At 45.4% G+C, this 25,938-nt stretch overlaps 1 protein-coding gene across 5 annotated transcripts in view; it reads right to left on the minus strand.

Annotated features, from left to right (window-relative positions):
- IGF2BP2 (insulin like growth factor 2 mRNA binding protein 2) overlaps nt 1-14,867 on the minus strand; it is a 160,607-nt gene extending 145,740 nt beyond the window's left edge. For 2 of the 5 annotated variants that reach the window (XM_059687279.1, XM_059687278.1), the window contains exons 1-2: nt 14,574-14,866; nt 12,976-13,036 (exon numbers count right to left, since the gene is read on the minus strand). In XM_059687279.1, coding sequence (XP_059543262.1) covers nt 12,976-13,036; nt 14,574-14,751 — 239 coding nt within the window. In that variant the 5' untranslated portion in view covers nt 14,752-14,866. Of the gene's footprint in view, nt 1-12,975; nt 13,037-13,532; nt 13,555-14,573 lie in introns of those variants that run through there. The other 3 variants (XM_059687280.1, XM_059687281.1, XM_059687282.1) reach the window with 3 other exon arrangements.
- Between the last annotated feature and the right edge of the window lie 11,071 nt (nt 14,868-25,938).

The following is a 25,938-nucleotide window of genomic DNA, read 5'->3' on the forward strand; positions in this document are numbered from 1 at the left end:
AGAAAAAGAGGGAAAGAAATAAAAGTAAATTATTAATGATATCTTATTATGGCTTTAATTTTAATTCATCCAAAAATATTTCATGAGAAGTTATGTCTACTATTCAAGGCATTCAAGTCCAAATAATAGAGCTGGCTGTTTCTGTGGAACTGAAATTTAGATCGATCACAAACAGAGGAGCCAAGGGAAAACCTGAGGCCTCCACTAAGGATGCGTCTCTGTGATGCCTTACCAGGGAAGACTTGCTAACTTGCGTTCTGCAGCGCGCTGACAGAGGTTACTAATGAGCTATTTCGTTCTGCATGTAAGTTACAGGACAAAGAGATACACTTAGAAAATGCTAATTCCAACTGTCAGAGTAGTTTTGTGAGGGTTTTTTTTAGTTATTTTAAAGATCTCATAGGCAACTGGCAGTTTTCTTTTAGTTTGGCCTTAAGGAGCATTTACTGAACCCGAGGCCAAGAAGTGAAATCCATATGGCCTTCGACTTCCTCAACTTAAATACAAGGAAGTGCAACAGTAACCAAAACACTTTTCAAACATATTTTTAAAAGCAGTTTTTCACCACGGGATTTTCCCACCAACTACATTCTATGCTCTTCAAACGACCTGCCTTGTATCAGATGCTGATTTATAGGCAGAACTCGAGTTCTTATTTTTAAAAATGTTTGCTGGACATATGAGAACAACATTTTCTTAGAAAATGGTTTAAAACAATATACCTATATTTGTTGGCCCGGTGTTTAATTGGGGAAGGTGTAATTAGACTGATGTGGAAACATGCTGCTCCACTTCTATGAAAACAGAGGCTTACTTTTTGCTCGTGAACATAATAATGAAACACTACACACATAAACGCGTAAGATTATCGCATATTCAGCATATGTACATTCCACATTTACAAAAGGACTTCAGATGGCTTAATGTAACAAAAACACAATAAGATCATTCCATAAAGATAAAACTATAGGGTCTTTATATTGAAGAAAATGATGATTCCAGAAAACTAGACTAAGGATGGTTGCTGCAACTGAGACCTAATTTTAATTTTGAGCTTCCAAACAGCTATCATCATTAGATAAGAGACACACTAGTTTATCCAGTTTATCAAGAGGACTATTACCTCACTCACAGATAAGCCTTAAGCATAAGAGATACTTAACATAATGGAGAGTGTCTTCAATAGTATTTTGTAGAAACGTAGGGTTTCATGTGGCAAAGGCAGTAAACGGGCAACCCATGGGCCAGATTCAACCCATAGCTATCCTCTTTGACCCTCACAGTGTCCCTCAAATGTTTTTAATTGTTGTCAATACTTAACATAAGAACTCTGAGTTTTGGCTTCTCTTGAAAAATCAGATTTGGGCCTATTGACCCTACATTTCCACCGGCAACAGCTGGCTGGAGCTATCTATCTAAACCAGTGGTTCTCAACCTTCTGGCCCTTTAAATACAGTTCCTCATGTTGTGACCCAACCATAAAATTATTTTCGTTGCTACTTCATAACTGTAATGTTACTACTGTTATGAATCGTCATGTAAATATCTGATATGCAGGATAGTCTTAGGCGACCCCTGTGAAAGGGTCGTTCGACCGCCAAAGGGGTCGTGACCCACAGGTTGAGAACCGCTGATCTAAACTGTGGTCTCTCTTAACAGTCTTAGTACAAAATGTGGGTGCGTAATATGAAATCATCAGTCTCCGAAGGCCAGTCTGCAGGAAGCTGGAGTGATGGAGTGAACAGGATCATGGTGCAAAGCAAAGAGGGGAGCCCCCGACCCCCACCCCGCACATTAGAACCCCCCAGGAGGCTCTTTAAACAACACAGAAACCGAAGTCCAAGGGCTTTAAGGACTCGCCCCAAGAGTCCTTGGTCACAGGTTAAAAAATCACTGAGAGACTGATATATATGTTTGGAAGTAATACCCTGTTTCTGAACAAGAATCATGCATGCGGGACAGACACTGAAGAAGTGTGTGTTAGAGAACAATGACTCGCGTCCCTCCTGATGTGCTGGCCGTCCACAATAACCAGTTGAAAATATTTTGAATATCACCCCTGTGAAACCCCAACACAGGGCCCATGTCACCAGATCCCTCAGTCTTCAAAGGCAGTTGGCCCCAATGGCTCTGCCAAGAGCTGGAAGACAGTCATTGGCCGAGGAGTTCCCGGGAAAGTTCCTGAGGGGCATTCTGTGCCGATGATGTAGAAAAATCCATAGATTTAGTCGTCTGGCATGTAGTTGGCAAAGCAAACATCTGTTACTAAAGCGAAGGTGACAGGAGATGGAAGTCCAACCCAAAGGAAGGAGATACAGGAAGTAACAGAGGCAGGGTCTCAACTGCCCTCAAGAAAGAGCTTTGGATCTGCTCAACTGCCTGACCAGGGGATGGACTCAAGGCCTAGGAGTAATACTTTCAAACTGTTTTTTAAAGCAGCAAACCTCAAATTCTAGATGAAACTTCAATACATAAAACAGCAATGAAGGCAGCTGCCTTCTGATTGAAAGGTGGGTAAGACATCCACGCTCTCTTCCCATAAATGAACCACCTCCCCAGAACCCCAAGGCTCTGTGGAATATGCTGTTTAAAGCACTGCCATGGGAAATAAAAGACAGAATTTTGGGCTGGAGATTTTTAAGGCAGATAGCAACACCTTGACCATAATTGTTATATATGAACTAAAGCCATAAATCATTTCCAGTATCAAAATTATTGTTTTGAAATCATTGTTGAAATACACACCATTAATACAAAAGTCAATGAACCAAAGTGCTAACTCTTCCCTGGTAAGTCTCATAAAATGTATAAAGAATTCTACTAGAATCAACCACCTGTTCCCAGTCTTTAATAACCCTTAAGACAAAGTCCACTTCAAACTTATCTACTTTATAAGCCTAAGTCCCTGTGGTCATTTAAAATAACTGAGCTACCAGAACCTTTGTCATCTCAAACCTTTGTGAAGGATAAAATAAATAAAGTGTAAATTTAAAAAGATATATATCAACTGAAAAATTAAAAGAATATTAATCAACTAGTAGTTTGTTCTTTTATTCCTTAAAAGGAAGACTAAGTCCTACATTATTTTTTTAAATATATTTTATTGATTTTTTACAGAGAGGAAGGGAGAAAGATAGAGAGTTAGAAACATCGATGAGAGAGAAACATCGATCAGCTGCCTCCTGCACATCTCCTACTGGGGATGTGCCCGCAACCCAGGTACATGCCCTTGACCGGAATCGAACCTGGGACCTCTCAGTCCACAGACCGACGCTCTATCCACTGAGCCAAACCGGTTTCGGCTAAGTCCTACATTTTTAAATACCTGAGCTTAAAACTTGGTTTCTCAAGGTCTTCAATGTCATCTTTAAGGGCGACACAACTCAGAGCGTTTTAAAAAGCTCAGGTTATGAATTCCGTGTCCACGACTTGAAGGCATCGCTATCAGTCTGAAGAGAAAGGAGGAAAGAGTACAGCTGGATCCAAGAGAAAGAGGCCAGCTTATTTATGCATTCACAATATTTTCTCTATCCTTCAATGATTCAAAATAAAAAAAGATGTGTTTTCCCTGCACAGAGAATAAACACAAATTGCACTGCGGGGGGCCGGGGGGGATGGGAGTGGGGAAGCTTTCAGCCCTGGGAAAATCCTTCCCAAGTTTTCAACCCTCACAAAAGCCTACAAGGACGTTTGACCCCCACAACCACTGAGGAGCGCATGTCTGCTTCACTTGCAGAGTACGCATACGCCACAGAACCCATACATTCCAACACATTGAGCAAGCACACACAGGCCTCCCGGCTTCCCCAAACTCAGCCCGCGAGGGGGCACAGGGTGGAGGCAGGCCCGCACACCAGGCACCTTCCAGCCCTGCCCCACCATCCAAACACAAAGGAGAAGTGGCCAGTGTGGGGCCTCATCGAAAGAAATGTAAAACCTGCTGTGGGGCAGGCCAGCCCCGTACTCCTAGAGTTTTTAAACATCAGAGAAAAGAACTACTTGTGGGAGACTTCCAGTCCTGTGCCACCACTGGAATCACTTGCTGTTTTCTACACACCGTCAGTGAGCGCCAGTCTCTCCCACGTGCTCTCCAGAGAGTGCACGAGCAACCTGACAAAGTCCAGTCACCTAAGCTTGTATGGCTGCCTGCCTCCTTCCCTCTCTCCCTCCCTTTTTCCTTTCCCTTTCTCTTCCCTCTCAGCTTCCTTTCCTCCTTCCCTTCCTCCTTTCTTCTTTCTTTCTTACAACTGAAGAGGCTAAACTGCATTTTTTCAGTGTTACATTGTTTCATCATCTACCTCTAACTCAAAGATAAACATTCTACTCCAAAACCTTATCCATACAATGATAATGAAAAACACCTTTTTCCCCCCTCCAAATAGCCATTGTTAAAAATCACAAAGATCAGGAGGGACTAAAGTAAAAGGGCTCCATGATGTACAAAAAAACTAAACAGCCTATCTTCAAATGAGCTTTTCAAATTAGCTTCTATTTCATGAATTGGTTTGAGGTTAACCTGTCCACAGGATCAACACTCAATTACATACTTTTCACTTTGTTTTTTGAAGAGAAAGAATGAAGAGAAGCTATAACGTGGTAATAAGGATGTTTTTCTGATAATAATTTAAGCTCTATTAGAAGTTCTTGACTGAGAAAATTCATTATTTTAACCTCATAATAAATTTCATAAAATCATGTTCTTATCAAATAAGCACCTCTATACTTAAAAGCAAAACTCTTATATATCTCATTTCATTGGCAATATCATTCCATCTTAATTCCTACTTACTAAAAAAAAGTCAAAAAAATGCATTGTAAGTTTATGTATTATATCCAAAAACACATATATATCTTTTCTACTTCCTTTGCTATCACTGACATTTTCATGGGTCAAAAAAGTTTAAAACTTTCTAATGTTAATAAGATGAACCACTTTATAAAAGGTAATTTGGAAGAATCCCTTATTTTCCTTCTCCAAACCCTAGACATGTTCAAATACACAGATAAAAATGAAAGCATATCAAACTTCGTGCAACATTCTAGGTCCTCCTGAACAAAAAAGCTTGAGTTTTTTTGTGGTTTTTTTTTTTTCAGGATTAAAAAAATATATATATATATCAGACCCTCCCCCCATACTGCATACATATGTTTTTCACACTTAATTTTTAGCCACAATGATATTTTTAAAACATCTTTTTAACTTTATATAATTACCAATGCTTCTACTATAGGATACTTCAAGAAAGCTTCTTCAAATTATGACTAACACTTTTAGTTTTCTTTCCCTTGCACTATATTAAAAATATACTAAACTTCAGTGTCATTTCCTCTGCCTATCAGTAGCATACATGTAAATTTTATCTCTTATTCTGAGTTAGGAAAAATATACAAAGTTACTCTATAACCTATGTACACATTAGCAAACATCCTACTTTATTGTTGGGGTGCTGCTACTATATTCAAATGAGATGGGCCACGAGGGTAACAGGGCCACTGCTTCTAGGAAGCAGGTGGTCAGGCAGAAGGAGGGGCTTTGGCGCCTGAAGCTTGCGGTCCTGCTGTAAAAGGGATGACATACAGCTCTCTCCAGGCCGTGGTCAGGATGAGCTACGTAGAAGGCCTAGTCCAGTGCCCAGCACATCAGTCACCGTTCTTCCTTCTCTCATCTCCTGAATCAGAATTCCACAGAACATGCGATACCCACTCTGAACTGCACGAACTTAAAGAATGAAACACCTAGGGAGTTGGAAATAATCTTCTTTCACCTATTCTTTTTCTTGATAATTCCTTCCTCCCTCCCCCCACCACTATCATAAACAGGAGTGTACACAAAAGTTAAAGGAAATGAGGATAAATGCCGAAGTTTACAATTGAGGAAAAATGGACTGTACTGCATATGCTTAGTTACTGACTATGTTTTTGAGGGATTATATCATTAATGAAGAACGATGAGAAAACTTTATGGATGCTATCCTGTTAATACTCATTCCATCCCCATGGGAGAGGTCAAAGGCTATATTCAACACAGAGAGTGAGGCAGAGAGAGGCACCAAATCTGGGGCAAGACCTGGCAGCCGCCAGGAAAACACTTAAACCAAAACACAGATCTGCCCTCCAGCAATGCTTTGGCTGAAACCTGTGAAGAACCCATCCTAGACTTTCATTTACCACGGCTACCTGTGCGATCTGTATGGCTCGGGTGCTGAAAGAAATATCTTTCCTGGCAATGTCCTATTTCATAACACAAAGAAGGCAACCCTGAAAAAGGCAATGTAAAAACAAAATCCAACCTGCTTAGTTAGGCACCCCCCCCCCCCCCACTTCTGTCTAAGAGCAAGCATGAGGATGGGAGGAGGTAACGCTGCTGGTAATCTTTAGATCACCTCTGTTTCTAATTATTTTCTCTAAAAAACTGTAACAAAGTATAGATCATGCAGACTGATGTAAGAATAAGACTGTTGCAATGGGTCATTCACAAACAAACCCTTCTTCATCATAACTCTTGAATGGCACCCTTTGCATCTTACAACACTTTCAGGTGACTTCTTTAATTTAAACTATGTAAATGTAGGTGAAGCACGCTGGACTGAAGCTCAGAAGACCTGAGTTCCAGCTCTAATGGCCATGAGGCTTTAGGGCAAATTATTAAGTTTCTCTGAGACTGAGTTTCCTCGTCTGTAAAAAGGGAGATATTAATTGTCCAATGTTCATTTGAAATGAATGAAATGTGTGAAAGAGGCTGTGACATCATCAGCACTATATAAATGTAAGCTGTGGCAGGTGCTTAAAAATACATTAATCTCCCTGAGATAAGGCTACTTTTTACCCATCAACCCATGGAATCACGAAACCACCTTTCTGGTCACATTTAAAACAAATTTAAAAATCCAAACTTCCCCTAAGGCAAACTGTCACACATTTGTACACATTATTTATATGCTAATAAGAAAAACTGAAAATACCATTCTTATTGCAATGATCCCATAACATATACTTCCTTGGTCATTAGGTACAACGTTTCTTATAATCTGGATAAGTATTAGAAAGTCTAAAACATGTATCAGACCTCTTAATTTTCATTTATTGGACTCATTAAAATACCTATTTTATGAAATGTTCTTGGTAGTAAACAGAATGGGAAAATTCTAACTAAACATTCATATTTTAAGAAATAACATGTAAAACAGATAAATAACCAGGAAATCCAGGAATAAGCAAATAAAATGTACCTAAAACTGTAAGCCTATTATTTAGAGAGAACCAGAGGCTTGGGGAGACATATTATCTATTAAATGATGGACATATGCTGAGCTTTTGGACTTCATTGTCTGCTAGTAATGCAATAGCATTCATTTTCTCTGGTCTACTTACTCTACACCTCAGTATGTCATTAGCGTCTAAACCAAACTAAAGAAACAGTTATTATAGTCCCCATCCTCTTTGTAAGCCAAATCAACAGCATCTGAATTTTTTTGCAGAAGAAAATAATTTTTCTTCACTATTTTATGGAAAGACCAGACTAAAGTCCATCATCAACACAGGAAAAGTAAAACCTTAAAAATAATGCTTTGAGCGCTCTGCAATTTTGCTTCCCAAAATAGAACCCATACAGTCCATGCCACCAAATGAAAATTACAAGTTTGTAAGCATGAAGTCAAATTATAAAGTAAAAGATTTTTTTAAAATTTAATGGTGATAATCAGAGGAAACACTGTTATCTGGAAGGTGTTTCTTATTTATTTGCTATTTATTATGTTTCCTTCAATGACAGTGCTTTGAATAACTACCCAAAGATTTAAGTATAAAAAGAATTAAACTTTGACTAATAAATTTGGACATGTTTTATTAAACAGATTTGTTTCACCCTTCAAATTAAGAAGTTAATCATAACTTTTGAGAGATTGTTTTTATGCAAAGTTTTAGAAAATTGGTTTAGCCAATTTCCACCACTCTCTTCTTTAAGAACAGAGCCCTGCCGAAAAGAACATTGAAGACACTTTAGTGATATTTAAATAGAATTTTTAAAAATACTTTTTGAAATATCTAATTTAACATCCTCCAAAGAAACCAGTTTAATCCAATGTTTCTTCTAATGAAATTGATTTTCTCACAGTACATTTGTTTTGCAAAATAATGTATTGCCTTGCCCAGTATAGAATTTCTAAAGAAATATGCATATGCAAATCTTGAATTTTCTAACACTTAAAAATGGCTTACAGATCATCAAAGCCTTCACAGTCACTTGTTAACTGTATTAGTGAGAAGGGACATCCAAGCAAAAAGGAAGGAGAGTAAAGTTTGCATTGGATAGTCCTTCCAGCGGCATGCTCACTGAAGAAGCCACTAAGGTGCCAGTGCCTGGCTTCCACAAGGTCAACCTCCTACAAGTTATGCATCACTCAAGGCAAATATCACTGGATTTCATTCCCTTTGTCACAAGGTTCAAACATCTATTGATTTTCATTTGCCTATTCATAACTGAAATCCAGAGTAACTGTTGCTCAATTAAAGATTTCCTTCTCTTCCCTCTAGATACCATCTGTTTGAAACTACTGTCCCCAACAAAACACACACACACACACACACACCCATGTGCACACACCCCACTGAATCAGAGATGACACACTTAAGTTTAAATAATATCCTCTAACAACTCTGACCAATTGCTCATCTTCTTTTGAGGATTTCATTAGCAGACTTGGAAGAGTGATTCAGCAGTCGACAGCAAATATTTATAAAGTTGAAAAGTATCAAATATGTATAAATAGTTCCTGTAGAAATCTGTCTTTCCTAGTTTTGACTTTTAATAAATGTACCCAAGTACTTTTCTTTTACACACATTTTAACATTATTTACATCCCCAGTTTAAAAAACAGAGCTACTTCCATAAAATCAAAACAATAGTGAAATGTTAATTTTAACCTGCAATTAGTTATAACTTCTAATGTCCTTTAAAATATTTTTCTTGAAAAATATATTATACTTTACATCTTTATGTATAAAAGGTGTTATACAACTATTACTAATCTCCTCTCATTTTCTCTAGATAAATTATAATCTCAAGTTAACATGAAAAAACAACTCTGAGACCATAATTTACTGGTCATCTTATACTAAGGCATAATTACAAAAAAATTTATTATTTTTGAAAACACAATTTGGCAAATGTATTACATACCACCCAATCACCTTTTAGAATATTTAGGTGTTTAGCGATTTAATACTTTTACAAGTTGCTATAATACAAATTAAAATTGATATGAATTTGGAAAATTGAAAAATCAAGCAGTATATAAAATCTATTTTGATATATAGATTTCAATGTTTTTTTAATATTTAACTAAATGTAAAAACATCAAATGACCAGTCATTTAAAAACAAAGTAGAATTTTAAACCTATGTTATTACATAAATTATCAAGTAATTTTTTTCTTTATTGCTTCCATTTTAATTTTAATAAATTATCTCCTAAAGGTCACAAAAATGTGATTCTCTATGACATTAAACTAGAACCACATAAAAAAAATTATTAGTCTTTTTTAAAATGGGAAACTAAACATTCAACTTAAAGTCAAATCAAAAGTAACCTGACAGTTTGATATAAAAATTTTACCTTAATATGTAGTATATCCACATATGGAACCTATATAATTAAATCCAGGCATTAATTTCCAATTCAACACATTATTGATAGAAGAGGCTACTATATGATTTTAACCTCTTAAAATCTTTTCTGTTGCTACAGAATTAAAAATTGATGTGGTAAAAGCCTTTGTTGTAGGGAGGGCTAGAAGTTGGGTGTTTTTTTCTTTTTGGTATTTAATTCAACTATACACAATGTAGTACATACAAGCAAAATACAATTGAGATACTGTTTTCTTTAACATTCCTATAGGAGACCAAATTCATTTGCATTGGAGAGAACACAATTACTGATTTTTAAGTCATGAAAGACAAATTCATAGCTTTTTCCTACACTACCTCATAGTATTCACACCATCTCAGTGAAAGCATGTCTAGTACCAATTAGTTACTTCCTACAAGTGGGCAGAAATTGCATTTTTCAAAGTTTTGTTTCTTACAGAATCATTCAACTTCAGTTACAAAGCACATTCAAGTTAGCGTATGTCTTAGTTCAAAACAATTTATACAGTGTCTATACACACACACACACACACACACACACATACACACAACTAAACACTCATCGACATCAAAAATGAAATTTCTATCAAGGAAACTTCCACAGCTTTCAACAGAACTTTAAAGCTCTTACCAGTTTGTTCCTCATTGAGAAATCTTTGTTTCACATATACTACCAAGAAATATGAATACGTAGAGAAAAAAAGATTCAAAGATTTTTATTCATCGGAGCCTGAACCCAACTTAGAAAGAGAAATAGATGGTTTGTATATGGTTTACATTACAATAATTTGCATCTAATAAGAATGAAATACATGTGGCAAAAAGAGGAAAAAGAATTTTCTATTTCTGAGTGACCTTAGAAAATAATGGTATCTAGTCTGTCTAATGTAACAGCACATATAAACTGATATACCAAAGTCCCAATTGGTAAGCAAATGGCATGCCAATAATTTCATAACTTAAGATAAAAACATCTCCTCCCAAAGTATCATTGGCTTAAAAAATCTATTCAGAATGTATACATTAAAACTGATTCTTGAGAACACAAAGAAATCAGAACAATATAAAGAGTATGAGCACTCAATTATTGAATGATTATTTAAGTAAGCAAGCAAGCAAGATGAATTGTTTTCTTCACATTTTCACTTCAACTAACACAAAAACCACATATAGAACTGACTTAACTCTGACAAATTTACTCCTAATGTGTTAATTTTCATAGAAATGCAACAAAAGAACACTAAAATAGTCACCATATAATATAAAAGCTTTGGTTTCAAATGTCACAGTACCCTGCTTTTTGAAAGCCACCACTGTGGTAGTGCCCTGTACATGAGAACACACAGCTGCTCCATCCCAGGAGTCTGAGCTCAGTACATACCACTCATTAGCTATCTCTCCCTTAGCCTGCACTACAAGTAACTAATTTCTGCATTTTAAACTAATAAAGGGAAAAAAAGATTAAAACCATCCAATCAGAAATGATGTAACCCTCTACAGCAACAGCTTATGCATACATTTGGTATGTCAGACATCTTCAGTGTAGTGAATCATACACAGCACATTTTAATCTGCCTCCTAGGTATTTCCTATCGCCCACATGTTCAAAGAAATCATGCACTAATAGGGCTGTATAAGCCCTAGATTGCTCTTTATTTAATTAATTCTAAAAATCTAGGATATGCTCTTAATTCTGAACTCTTATATAAACACCACAAAATTATTTAAATAACACTCCATCTACCAGCAAATTACCTCTGCCTTTTGAACAACAACAAAAAAAATAGTATGTTTGTGAGAAGTTTTAAGAGATACTAATAACTTTAGATAAACTGCTTTTCACTTATATTGCAACATGAAATGAGACACCAAAGTTAAAATAGCACTGTTTTACAAATTATAACCTAAAAAAAGGACTCAAAACAGCTATATTGCCAATACAAGTAGGCATTTGTAGAAACATAGCCAATTAAGTATTTTAGGTGATTCTTTCAAACTTTGTTCAATATATTCAAATTTTCAAGTGTTGTAAGATTAATAATTTAAACTTACAACAAATAATATATCAGAAAGCAACAACTTGGATTTCTCAAGCAAAAAAATAAAGTATACAAATTTAGAATACATCTTTTCCTAGAGAGAACTAGCTTAATATTACACACAAAACTGCAAATCACAACTTTTACCTTTTTTAAAAAAAGTATTAAGTAGTTTTCTGATATGCCACAGAATCATTTGCAAACAAAAGATATTCTTGTTGCTTAGTTAAGATAAAACATATCTGTAAATGTGCACACAATTTTTTAAAATCCTTTAAAAAAATATCTAAGCATTCATTAAATTTGGATAGTTTGTTTTAAAGTCTATTCAATCCTGGCAAAAATCAAGTAAATGATTACATTATTGAGTATCAGAGATTTTAAAGATAGTAAATCAAAGACTTAGAGTCTCTCCAATTCAGCTACTTAATGACTAATGGTGAAGAAATGTATGTGAATGGGATACAAAGTTACAACACATTGGAGGAAAAAAAATCTAGAATAAGTAATAAAGGGTCCAAATTTAAAGTCCACAATGAACTTCAAAACAAAGGTGTTGTTCATTCTCTCCTCACGGACAGACATTTCTCATGTAAGCAAATCACAGGAGAACTCCAATCTCCACAAACCTTTTTACTCCTTCATTAACAACAGTGCAGTTAAATATAACTATAGATTTCATAGTGATATTAGGTTAGCCTCAAACATATCTTAAAAGCAACAGCAACAACAAAGCGCTCAGAAGCAATATTCAGCAGTCACAGTGACTCCAAAAGTCTGGCTTTTAACTGCTATCCAATCCAAACAACCCACTTCTTTATAGTACTATGCAAAATATTGACCCCTTACTAAATTATTTTATTATTCAACATTAAGCTATCTAAAAAAGAAAACTAATTAATTGCTAAGTTTGGTTAAGCAATGTAGCTGACACAGTAAATATTTACTCTTAACATCTCACAGGAAGTCTTGACAAGCATTTGTTACCATTGTGCTGGGGGTAGGGATGGGAGGCAAGTTTTGACAAACAAGTTAAACAGTCCCTTCAAATTTTAACATAGCTAGTGCTCGATACACACACACACTACTCCCAATAAGGCACCAGATATTTTCCAAGACCAGTAAACACCTTATAGAATGAAAATAAATAATGTAACTTTCTAAACTATCTTATATCCAATAACAAAACAAATGCTTTTACAAAATTACAAAAGCACATTTTAAAAAACGGAGTGCATTTTTTACTTATACGTAAGCCCAATCACAAAATAACCAAGCAAAATATATTTACCTGAGCTTTTTAGAGACTGAGTAATCAACTTCCATGATTTTCCCATGCAATTCCACTTTACCTTTAAAACAGAAATTAAAGCACTGAGAACCTTCCTTGTATGAACCCGGCGGGGGTCTAGGAGGGGCACGCACAGAACTCCACGCTCGGGCTCCGCCTTCGGGCGCCCTCAAGGGGTCTCCTCCCGGCTCCAGCTGGGCAAACTTGGTTCCCAGTGGGAAGAAAGATGGGCGCCCCGGCTCTGGGGACGACACGGGAAGGGTGTGAGCCAGGATCCGACCCCAGGTATAGCTGTGGGTGGCATTACCGGAAAAACAAATTTACTAAAGAGCGGCGCCAATTTGAAAGGATGAGCTCATTTGAAACTCAAGCTGCAGGGCTGGCGCGGCCCCGTTCCCCTCGGCCCCCACCTCTTCATTACGCTGCCCGGGGTCCCGAAGCCTCCGCTGCACTCCCCTCCCAGCCTAGTCCTCCCCTTGGCCCCCCAAAAGACGCGCAGAAGCCCCCTGGGGTCCACTCCTGCAAGAGGCTAGTCCTCGCGGGCTTCTGGGTGTCACCTTGGCCTCGCCGCCGCCCCGCCCCCACTCCGCGCGCTGGTGGGGAAGGGGCTCCGGCCTGTCCCCGGGTTCGTGGGGCGCAGGCTCGTGGTCTGGGGGCGAGCGCAGCTCCAGGCGGTGCGTGTGCGAGAGGGAGAGTTGGGGAGTGCGCGCGCGCGCGCGGGTGTGTGTCGCTCTCCGTCTCCCGTCTGGGCTCCAGCGCGCTCGCGGGGCCCCCCGGTCTCCTCTTTCCCGGTTCTCAGCCCGGGCCCCCACCGAGTTGAGACAGGGCACCTCGTAAAAAGGTGCTTCTGGCCGAGCGGGAGGCGGGGGGGCAGGCGGCGGAAAGCCCCCCGCCTCGAGTTCTTCTCAATAAAATCGGACAAAAAATTCAGAGAAAAATAGGAGCGCTTGAGAGACGAGCGAGAGGCAACTGAGGTTCGGGAGAGGATCGAGAGAGATGTGCCGTCGTACAGGAGCTGGGACTGGGGGAGCCTCAAAACTTCAGAGAGGGACATCAGGGTGGCGCCGAGGGGGTGCCGAAAGTGGGGGACTGCGGGGCTAGGTGGGGAGGGGGCTCGAAAGGAGAGTGCGGCTCAGGGACGCCAGAAGGCAGGAGGTCCTGGGCACGAGGCACGGGAAGGGATAAGGTCCGATCAAGCGAGGAGATGCAGGATTTGGGGGGTCCCTGACAAAGGGGGTGGACGGGAAGGTCAGTGAAGTGGGGAGACAGGGACTCTCAAAGGATGGGGGTGGGGGAACTCTGGAGAGCAGCTCGGAGAGCCAGGGGAACGAGGGTGCCCTCCAGAGAGCGAGCGAGCATCGGGGACCCTCGGAGCCGCACAGGGGTCGCCCCAGGGCTGCTGCTTGGAGGGCAAGGAGTGAGTCCAAGCTGTGGGGGAGGGGAGCGGCGGTCAGAGCTGAGGGTCCGCTGCGAGGAAGGGAGCGTGCAGGCACGGGAGCCCCCGCCGGGCGCCGCCCGCCGGGCTCGGCCTCTCTTCGGGCGCCGTCCGGGCTGGAGCTGGGAGAGGCAGGGGGAGGGGGACAGCGCCGAGTGCTCACCCGAGAGGGTCTCGATGGCGCGGATGGCCCAGTTCTGGTCCGGGTAGTCCACGAAGGCGTAGCCGGACTTCAGCAGGACCTGTCCCGCCAGGGGCAGCTTCCTGTCCCCGAAGAGCTGCCGGAGGTCGTCGGCGGTGACGGCGGGGCTCAGGTTCCCGATGTAAAGCTTGTTCATCATCCGTGTCTTCCCCGAGAGCCCGCGGCTCCCCCGGCCCGGTACCCGGCACTCCTCGCCTCCTCCGCTACCCTCGTCTCTCCTCCTCCTCCTCCACCACCGCCCCCCCTCCCCGCCCTCCGCCCGCCCGCCACCCACCCCCACCCTCAGCCTGGCTCCCCCCACCGCGGCCGCCCGGCCCGCCCGGGGGCAGAGGCAGAGGCGGAGGCGGGGACTCAGCGCGGCTCCCTCCTCGGGGCAGAGTCCCGGGCCGGGCGGCGGCGCGCGGACAAAGCGCTCTCTCTGCCTCCCTCTCTCCCTCTCGAGGCGGCGGCGGGAGGAGGAGCAGCGGCGGGCGGCGGCGGTAGCGCACCCCGCTAGTGTCTGTGAGAGAGTTTGTCCCGGCGTGTGCGCAGCCTAGAGTGAGCGAGCGCGCGCCCCCCTCCCCGCCCAGCGCCGTGCGCCCCTCGCCTCGCGCTCGGAGCGCTCCGCGCGCCGCCCCGGATTTCTGTCCCGCTCCCGGCGGGCGGAAGCGGGTCGCGGCCCAGGAGTGGGGCTCCCGGGCCCCAGAACCCCGGCGGGCGCGGCGCAGAGACCCGGCGAGCGGCGGGGCGGGGAAGGCGCGCCCCGGGGCGGTGGGAGTGCGCAAGGGGGCGCGGGGGAGCGGCTGGGAGCCGCAAGCGTGGGAGGGAGAGGGGCCGTAAGAGCGCGTGGAAAGGGGTGTGCGCAAGGTGGACCGGATGTGCGAGCGCGGGTGCCAGGGCCAGCGGGAAGGTGTGTCTCAGAGGTGAGAGGCGAGTGCAGGCTGGGAGACAACAACTTTCTCTCGGCGAGTTGGTCGAGCCTGACGCCCTGCGCGTTCCCGGGCGGAGCGCTCGCTGCGAGACCCGCTCCCCGCCCAGCTCTCCAGCGGCGCGTGTGGTCGAGGGATCGCGGACAGGAGTCGGCACGACTGGGGCTCTGGACCGGTCGGCCCTCACGTTCTCTGCACCCCGTGGAAGTTCCCCTGGCCTTGGGACTCAGTTTCCCGGCCCGGGTGGGGAGACGGAAGGCCAGAGCGGAGTCACATCCCCCCGCCCGCACCCGGTGCGCCGGGAACGCCGCAGCGGGCGGCAGCCTGACGTTAGCAGCTGCTCTCTATTCTGGGAAGTGCCGATGGCTCCCGGGGCTGCCGGGGCGAAGCCAGGTGGCGGGTGGGGAGGCGAGCGGGGAGGGGACAGGGGCTGCGGCCAGGAGGACGAAGCTCGCTGCGAGGCAGGGTTCAGTCCCAGAGCCGGAGCGGAGGCGCGCAGGCTGTGTAGGAGTTCCCCGAACATGGGAAGGGCCGGGAGAGGATAGAGGTCCTTGCAAGCCGAGGAACCAACGTGACCGACGGAAGAGGCAAGGTTGGGATGAGAGCTGCCCGAGCCCAGGGGCTTGGGAAGGAGCCAGGCCGACTGGGGACCGCTAAGAGTTCAGAGGCCCGGCTGGAAGTCTGCTGGTTAGAGCCCATTCCCAGCCAGGAAATGAAATATTACAAGAAAGAAAAAAATTGGCAGGATTCAGAGGTGAAGGGACAGAAGGAGATTCCAAGATCTGGACTTGGGGGGCGGCGGAGGGGGCTTAGGAGAGATGGTTTGACAGAAGAAATTTGAGTGTGTTTTTTAAGGGGTCTCTTGGTGGAGAAGACGCAAATGTAGGGATGGAACGGGTTCGAATCTCCTGGCTGGGCTGTGAGGTACTGTCTTTCCCAAGCTTTCCTGTTGATGAGGGGTGGAGGAAGCATGGTTCTTTTAAAAAAAAGAAAAGAAAAAGAAAGAAAAGAAAAAACACGTTCCTTGGACCCTAAAGACTGACTCTGTGACCCTGGATTTTGTATTTTCCACAAGTACTGCCAGGTGATTCTTGTCGGGAAAACGCTGTCAGGTGCAAGGCCTATCTGCTTAGGGCTCAGATCTTCCTCCTCTCTGCCCCCAGCTGTGTATCCTGGAATGTTCCAGCATTTTTGAGCCTAGGTTTCTTCGTCTATAAAAAGAGGATAGAACAACCAACCCTTGGCAGGATTGTTGTACGGGCTACATGAAGGAAAACTGAGTAGCGTGTTGAGTCACAGTGGACAAGCACTTGGTGTGTTTTTTTCTTTCCCCCAGAAACTTGTGAGGTTTAAAATACTTTCTTTTGGGGAAGGAGACTCCTTAAGTGATTATGTATCCAGAGGAGGAAACAATGTATTTATTCTCACCTACATATTTGCAGTTGCTTTGGTTTCAAATATTAACATATTTCCTCTCTCTGGAAAAGGAATTGGATTTTACTGCTCCAGAAGTTGGGAGTGGCCATTATTCCCCAAACTAATAGATGAGCTGGGTATGGATGCTTCCCTACTAAAATGTAGTGGAGAATCACAAATGAAAATGGCTGTGTGTGCATAAATTTCAGCAGACTGGGGGAGGGGGTAACTATCATCAGATTTGTAACACAGATGCCCTCAGTGGTTCTCAACCTTCTGGCCCTTTAAATACAGTTCCTCATGTTGTGACCCAACCATAAAATTATGTTCGTTGCTACTTCATAACTGTAATGTTGCTACTGTTATGAATCGTCATGTAAATATCTGATATGCAGGATGATCTTAGGCGACTCCTGTGAAAGGGTCGTTCGACCGCCAAAGGGGTCGTGACCCACAGGTTGAGAACTGCTGCCCTAACTGGTATGGTCACCTTGATGTTTGCACGTTTTCTATCCAGTAATTCAGTTCTAAAAGAGAGGCGAGAGAGCAGCAGGGATCATTGATCTCATTCTTCTCTGGAAGGTTAGTAAAACTTTTTTGTTGTAGAATATTTTCAGATATGTCAACTCCTTGGTTCTGCAAAACCACAAACATTTTAGCATGGGTTCTCTAATGGGCAGCAAACATCTAAGGATTCTTGGCAGAGGTGGCTTCTGGTGAACTCTTCTGCCCTGTTTCACCAGGTCACTTTCAAACGTTTTTCCTGAGAAATAACTGCTCTTTGCTATAATTTGTGTATTTCACCCAGCTGGTGGTTTGTAAACAGTGGTGCTGCAGAAGGGTTTGAATGGTAAGGATGATGGGGGACATGTTCCCACCACACCTCTGAGTTGTAGCATCCACACAGTTTCTTCTCCTAGGAGAGAGAGGAGGGTAGGGGACAACAAGAGGACAGCCGCCAAATGCAAAACCAGAAATCCAGAGGTCATTTCCCCTGCCTGACAAAACTTTATTTTCTATCTGTTTCCTCCTGAGTTCCCTTAACTCTTACCTCCATTCCAGAGATGAAATGGAAATTGATCTGGACTAAATTTAAACCTAATAAACCAAGATTTTATAAATGTTCAACTGAGGTCCGATTTTTGGAGACATTCTTGTAGTAGGCATATTACTTTTTAAAGCATGTATTAACTGACCTTTTCCTCAAGAGTTTCAGAGGTAGTACAGATCCTCCTGCTTTCCCAATGATTCTTCTGGGCAGAATGGTGGTAAGGTAGCTGGGGCAAGATCTAGTAATATCACTTTGCAGGTAGGAAAACTGAGTGGTAGGAAAGTAGAACCGTTTCTTCATGGTCATACAGAGGACTTGAAACCTGCCGAGCAAGCACATTTTAGCTTACCATGAGCCAATGAAATATTAAGGCTTTGTCTCGCACTTTCATGACCAAAACATTGTTGTCTGTGGACAGAGCTCCTTCTGATAGCATAACCTTCTGAATCTGCTAAACTGTGGCGGGAATGTTTTTGTTCAACTAACGATGGTGGTCATTACGGCCAATGTTTCTGGGTAATCTAAGGAGTGTTCAGGAAAATGAAGCTCATTTGCTGTACTGTTTGAGAAGAAAATAATATCGGGTGGTGTCAGCCCCTGCTTGCTCATTGGGAACGATTCAGTGGTAGGGTGAGCTCTTGTAGGTACCTTTGCTTGAATCGGCAAAAGAGAGATTGGCTGACCTCAGTTGAGTTCATTCATCTCTCTGAGCTTCAGATTCCTCACTTGTAAAATAGCCCAGCCTACTTCCTCCCTGTAAACTTTGTCTCTCCTGCACTTTTCTTGTTTTCCATATATTGGGCCATCTCGGAGCTCTGCTGCTCCCTTCCCCTGGAATGCATTTATTCCCCTGCCTCCTCCTCTGATTTGACTCCAAGATACACACAGAACTTCACTTATTTTATTTATTTATTTTAAAATATATTTTTACTGATTTCAGAGAGGAAGGGAAAGGGAGAAATAGATACATCAATGATGAGAGAGAATCATTGATTGGCTTCCTCCTGCATGCTCCCTACCGGGGATGGAGCCCACAACCCAGGCATGTGCCCTTGAGTGAAATCGAACCCAGGACCCACTGAGCCAAACCAGCTAGGGCCAGAACTTTGTTTATACAGATAAAAAATATCTTGTCTGGTGGTGATGGTTGCATGACTTTGGGAATATACTAAAAACCACTGAAGTATACATTTTAAGTGGGTGAATTTGATGTTATGTGAATTAAATGTCAATTTTTTAAGAATTGTATAAGGGGGAGTCAATTGGGGGGAAAGGAGACATATGTAAAACTTTAGACAATAGAAAAAATAAAAAGAATTGTATAAGAAAAGAAAGTCTTCTCTTCCCTACTCGATGGCAAATTTCTAGAGAAATGAGGTCTTGTCTTTTTTATCCTTTGGCCAGTACAAACCTGGCATATAATAGGGGCTCAGGCAGTATTTGTTGATTAAGCAATGACCATCGGAGGTTTACTCTAAGGATTAAATGAACATGTATGCAATGGTACCTGTTTTGCACAATGCTTGACATGTAGCAGGAGGAAATGTTCACTTTTCTTGCCTTGTTGAATTCATTCATTTATTCATGGCATTACATAATGTTAGGCACGGAGGTTACAGAAGTGGGTAAACATCAGCCTGCTCTCCAAGAGTTTGTGATCAGTGGAGGAGGAAGATGAATAAACAGATTATGGTGCGGCATTCGAGGTGCCACCGTAGACTGTGAGCATAAAAGAGAGGCACAGCTCATTCAGTCTGAGGTCAGGGAGGGGATCGTGGAGGAACGGATGTTGGAAATGGGTTTGGAAGGATAAGCAGCGGTTTGCTAAGACAGAAGGCATAGCAGAAGAAACGCTTCCTAGGCAGGAGGAACAGTATATGCAACGGCACGGAGGCATGAAATAGCATCTGCTCCACACTTGAGAAGTAAGTTTGAGAGAGAGAGAACTAAGAAAGTAATGGGGGGAGTAGGGGGTGGTGGTGGTGGTGGTTCAGAATTAAAGAAGTGCATCTCAGATTGAAGGGGCTCACTGAAGGCCCAGAACCAAAGATCCAGAGCAAACGCGTATCCTGGTGAAATGTAGAACTCAATCGAGTCATAAAAGCATCTGGGAGAAAATAGAGGTCCCATAAAAAGGATTTGGAAGGAGAGTGGGAATGTATTTTTTCTAAAACATACAGGTACCTGGGAAGCAGTAAAGCAATGCCTTCAAAACTGAATGGAAATGATTTTCAATCTAGAATTCTAAACCAAGTTAGACCATCAACTAAAAAGACATGAAGGACCCTGTGCCCACGTAACAGCCTTCTCCTCCTGCTCTCTGTTTTTCTTTTGAGTCACTGAAACTAAGGGTTCCCGAGCGAGGGTTTGTGGATCCCTGGGTGGGTCACAGGCCTCTGCTGTCCGATGCCTTTTGCACCATTTCCTGCTCTCTACCATACAGCCCATGTCGAACCTCCAGTCCTTTTCCTTCCCTCATTCCCATTATTCACAATACATTTGTTTATTTGCTCAATCCTTGATTACATGTATTTTTTAAAAAGCTAACCCAGGCTTCCATAAAAAGCAAATATACTGGAAAATAAAAATAAAAGATATGAAGGATTTAAACATGTCTCTACTTGGGGAAGCTACTGGAGGATGAAATGCCAGCAAAACTACGGAAGAGGAAGGCATGGGATTTGAGAAATACGGAATCCAACCCAGGAGACTGTGATGAGAAGATCCAGAATGCCAGGAATGCAGCCATCCAGAGAGCAGCCACGCAGATTAGAACAAAAGAATAGATGGCTTGGAAAGTGAAAACTTCAAGGAACAAAAACAAAACAAAACAAAAATGGGACTCAGATATAAATGCATAGTAATTTTTTCTGAGAGGATGGCAGGCATCTTGGAAATTAGGGGGTGGGGGGGATAACAGGTATAGGAAAAACTAGGCACATGGAAAAACAAGGAAATCATTAACTAGGAAAAACACATGGTCATACAAGAAAGGAGCAATGGTCATAGGCACAACAGTGAAAATATTTGTACAGTCATAATGTAAACAGTGATGTATTATCCAAACGGCATAAAGAGAACTTACAAATCAATCAGAAAAAGGCAACCATTAGAAAAATGGGAAAAAATTAACGGGCTCATTCACAGGTGAACCTCAAATGGACAGTAAGCTTAACTCGTGAGTAATTGGACAAATTAAACTAACTAAAATTATTCACAAATTGACAAAAATTTTTAAATTCTATTGAGGAAAGGAATGGGTGAAAGTGTGGAGCCTCAGAAGTATCCACCCACTGCTGGCAAGAGTTTACATTGGTACAATTACTCTGGGGAGCAATTTGTCAATATCTAGTAAAAATGAAGGTAGAGGCCCCCTGGCAAGCATTCTCCCTTCTCATAGATGGCCTTTTCTTACCATCTCACCTCTTCACACCCTCCTATTGCTCTTCATCTATGCTAGGTGTCAGTTGATAACCTTGCTTTGTATTTCATTGAGAAAATAGAAGCATTCAGAAGAGCCCTTTAACAAACTTCAACTATATCTGCCCGCATACCTGCATCTGTGCCCATAGACTGCCTTCTCTTCTGCTACTACTAGAGGCACAGTGCACAGATTTGTGCACCGGTGGGGTCCCTTGGCCTGGCCTGCGGGGTTGGGCTGAAACCGGCAGCCCTACATCCCCTGATGGATGTAATAGTACGCAAAGCAGCAGGTGGCCGGGAAGGAGCCCAAGCCACTCCCTCTCATCCTGGCCCCGCTGTACCTGCCACCACCACTGCTTGATAGGTTTGCTGCTGCTCCGGTCTCCGTGCGCCCATCCTAGGGTGATACTGGCTCACCCATGACCGAGAGGCAGTCATGGGCTTGCACCCAGTCAGTCCCGATGCCAGTCCAGGTCCCGGTCAAGATGGGGAGTGGGGTACGCAGAGGGAGTCTGCTCGGAAGAGGCTCACACCACCGCAGCTGCACTCACCAGCCATGAGCTTGTCATCTGGCACCCATTGGACAACTGAGCGGCGCTCCCGCTATGAGAGCCCACTGACCACGGGGGGCAGCTCCTGTGTTGAGCATCTGCCCCCTGGTGATCAGTGCATGTCATAGCGACTGGTCAAACGGTCACTTAGGCTTTTATATATATAGACCAGAGGCCCAGTGCATGAAATTTGTTCACTGGTAGGGTCCCTAGTGGCTGCTGGCTGCCGGCCGGGTACTCCCTCCCTTCCCCTGGCCCCTGCCCCCTGCTGCTGCTGCTGGTCGCCACCTCCGGGGCCCAATCGCCCCGCTGCCCCAATCCGTCCCAGCTGGTCATCGCCTGCGGGGGCCCAATCGCCCCACCGATCACACCACCGCCCCCCACCGCCACTGCCCGGCTCCCAGGCACTGAGGGAGCCTGGTGGCAGCCCCACCGTCCACCACTGCCGCTGGTCTCCGCCTGCGGGGGCCCAATCGCCCCGCCAATTGCCCCGCTGCCACTGGTTGCCCTGTGATCGGATCAGTAGGGCATTGGGCCCCCACCAGACAACCAGTGACTCACAACCACCTTGGCCTGACCCCGCCCACTCACCTGCTCCACCATCCCGCCCTAGTCCGGCTCTCATCGGGGCCGGCAGCACCTCCACTGCTGCCAGCACAGCATCGCCACTGCCCATCATGTTCTGCACTGCCCCCTGGTGGTCAGCGCACATCATAGCAAGTAGTCCAACTCCTGGTTGAGAGGATAATTTGCATATTAGGCTTTTATTATATAGGACTAGGGGCCCGGTGCACGAAATTCGTGCACTGGGTGTGTGTGTGGGGGGGAGTGTCCCTCAGCCTAGCCTGCCCCCTCTCACATACTTGGAGCCCTCAGGCGTTGACCCCCATCACCCTCCAATCACAGGATCGGCCCCTTGCCCAGGCCTGACGCCTCCGCCAGAGGTGTCAGGCTTGGACAGGGGACTCCCATCTCCCCCCGATCACTGGCTCTGACCCCCGCCCAGGCCTGAGGCCTCTGGCCCAGGAATCATGCCTGAGCAGGGAACCCCCATCTCCCTCTGATCGCTTGCTACACCCCCCACCCAAGCCTGATGCCTTTGACCCAGGCTTCAGGCCTGGGCAAGGGGACCATCATATCCCCCCAATCCCCAGCTCCGCCCCCCACCCAGGCCTGATGCCTCTGGCCGAAGCATTAGGCCTGGGCAGGGGACCCCCAGCTCCCCGCGGTTGCAGGCTCCGCCCCTGCCCAGGCCTAATGCCTCTGGCTGAGGCATCCGGCCCGGGCAGCGGGGACCTGCAGTGGCAGCGCCCCGCAATCATGGGCTCCGCTTTAGGCCCAGGCAACGACCCCTAGCTCCTGGGACTGCCAGCTTCAACCGTGCCCAGCTCCCATCGCTGGCTCTACCCCTACTTCCTGCTATCACTGGCCAGGGCGGAAAAGGCACCTGATTCTCCAATCATGGCTGGGGGGCAGGGCAAAGGCGGCCCCAGGGCCGCCTTTGCCCTGCCCCCCAGCTCTTAGCTCCCCCCTGGGTTTCTGCTCACTGTCAGTGGCAGGGGGCTTCTTCCTGCTTTCCCTTTCGCCTCCCTGCATTGTGCCTACATAAGCAAATTAACCGCCATCTTGTTGGCAGTTAACTGCCAATCTTAGTTGGCAGTTAATTTGCATATAGCCCTGATTAGCCAATGAAAAGGGTAGCATCGTACGCCAATTACCATTTTTCTCTTTTATTAGTGTAGACTAGAGGCCCGGTGCACAAAAATTGGTGCACTGGCGGGGGGGGGGGGCGGCGGCGGTGTTCCTCAGCCCCACTTGTGCCTTCTCACAGTCTGGAACCCCTTGGGAGATAACGACCTGCTGGCTTAGGCCCGCTCCCAGGTGGCAGAGGGCAGGCCCAATCCCTAGGTGCCTGCCCCACAGCTCCTGGTCAGGCTCAGAGCAGGGCCGATTGGGGAGTTGGGGCGCTGCCTCCTGTCATGCACAGAGCAGGGTGGATCAGGAGGTTGCGATGCCACCCTCGGTCACGCTCAGGGTAGGGCCGATAGGGGGGTTGGGGTACCGCCCCCTGTCACCCACAGAGCAGGGCCAATCAGGGGGTTGGGGCACTCCCCCCTGTCACACTCAGGGCAGGGCCCATGGGGAGGTTGCGGCTCCACCCCGTCACACACAGAGCAGGGCCCATGGGGGGGTTGGGGCGCCGCACCCTGTCACATACAGAACAGGGCCGATCAAGGGGTTGGGGAGCTCCCCCCTATCAGGCACAGAGCAGGGCCGATCAGGGGGTTGGGGCACCTTCCCCTTTCACGAACAGAGCAGAGCGGATAGGGAGGTTGTGGCCCCGCCCCTGTCACACACAGAGCCACAGGGCAATCAGGGGGTTTGGGCGCTGCCCCCTGTCACGCTGCTCCAGGGCCAGGAGGCCTCGTGGCTCTGCTGATCCCAGTGCTAGGAGGCCTCGCGGCTCCGCTTGACACAGGGGCAGTGAGGCCTCGCTGCTCCACTGATCCCGGTGCCAGGAGGCCTTGCGGCTCCTCTGATCCCGGATTCGGGAGGCCTTGTGGCTCCGCTGATCCCAGGCCGGGAGGCCTCGCAGCTCCGCTGATCCCGGTGCTGGGAAGCCTTGCGGCTCCTCTTGACACAGGGGCAGTGAGGCTTCACTGCTCCGCTGATCCCGGTGCTGGGAGGCATATTACCCTTATACTATATAGGATAGAGGCCTGGTGCACGGGTGGGGGCCGGCTGGTTTGCCCTGAAGGGTGTCCTGGATCAGGGTGGGGGTCCCCACTGGGGTGCCTGGCCAGCCTGGGTGAGGGGATGATGGCTGTTTGCAGCTGGTCACACCCCCTTCAGGTGGGGGTCCTGCTTGGGTGCCTAGCCAGTCTGGGTGAGGGGCTGAGGGCCGTTTTCAGGCTGGCGGGTGACTGAAGCTCCCATGCCGGGGTCCTGCCCCAGCGGGTCCAGGGGTCCCCAAAGGTGTGGACGGAGTCAGCGAAGAAGGAATGACACGGAGACAGGGTTCAGTTGATCAGCAGCCCAGCCAGGATCTCCAGCCAGGATCTCCAGGCAAGTTCTGGTCTGGATCTCCAGAGAGGTTCTGCTTAGGATCTCCAGAGAGGTTCTGTCCAGGTTCTCCAGTCAGGTTCAGTCACCAGGTTCTAGTCAGGCTCTCCTGCCAATCTCCGCAGTCAGGTTCAGTCCAGGATCCCCTGCCATGCTCTCTCGCCAGGCTTTGCCTCCAAGCTCCGAGGCCAGTCCCTGTCCAGGATCCTCCAGCATGCTCTCGCCAGGGAAGTTCTTCTGTCTCTAGAGAACGTTCTGTGTAGGTTCTGTGCCTAGGCTCTGTCTCTCTTGGTCCTGTCTTCCAAGCCCTGTGTTCTCAGTTCTGTGTTCTGAGTTCTGAGTGTTTCTGTCTTGTTACAACTGTATTTATACCAGTTGATTCAATCCTATCAATCTCTATTACAAAGGTTAGGGCGTTTCTTATCTCCATTCCAGGGAGAAAAGATTATGTAGTTTAAGCATGATTGTTCGTAGTTAAAGGGATTAATTACCCGCCTGGCACTTAGTTGAGGGGTTTTATTCCCTCCCTAACTTCAGGGGAAAATCCCTACCTGGGGATTCAACCTTTCTCAGAGAGGTGACCTTGGTTAAAACACAGCGCCAAGAAGGTGAGCAAACATATTAAGAACCGTATGCCATATATGCCAGGTCCCTTGAAACAGCAAGGATGGACCGGCTCCCGGCACTCCCAGCCTCTCCTTTTTTCCTTTTTTTTTTTTTTATTCTGTAATTTATTTACCTTCTATGGCTGTCACTGGAGCTGAGAGCTGGCTTTAAGCTGCTGAAAGCAGGTTTCTGGGGTTTTGTTTAGCTTCTATATTTGTAACAATGTTTCTTAGAGAGCAGCTCAGAGCCCAGTCAGTTGCCTGGCTGCCGGCTGCAATCTTGGTTGGCAGATAATTTGCATATCTCCC

The sequence above is a fragment of the Myotis daubentonii genome, chromosome 3 (genome assembly GCF_963259705.1).
Source record: "Myotis daubentonii chromosome 3, mMyoDau2.1, whole genome shotgun sequence".
Taxonomy (NCBI): domain Eukaryota; kingdom Metazoa; phylum Chordata; class Mammalia; order Chiroptera; family Vespertilionidae; genus Myotis; species Myotis daubentonii.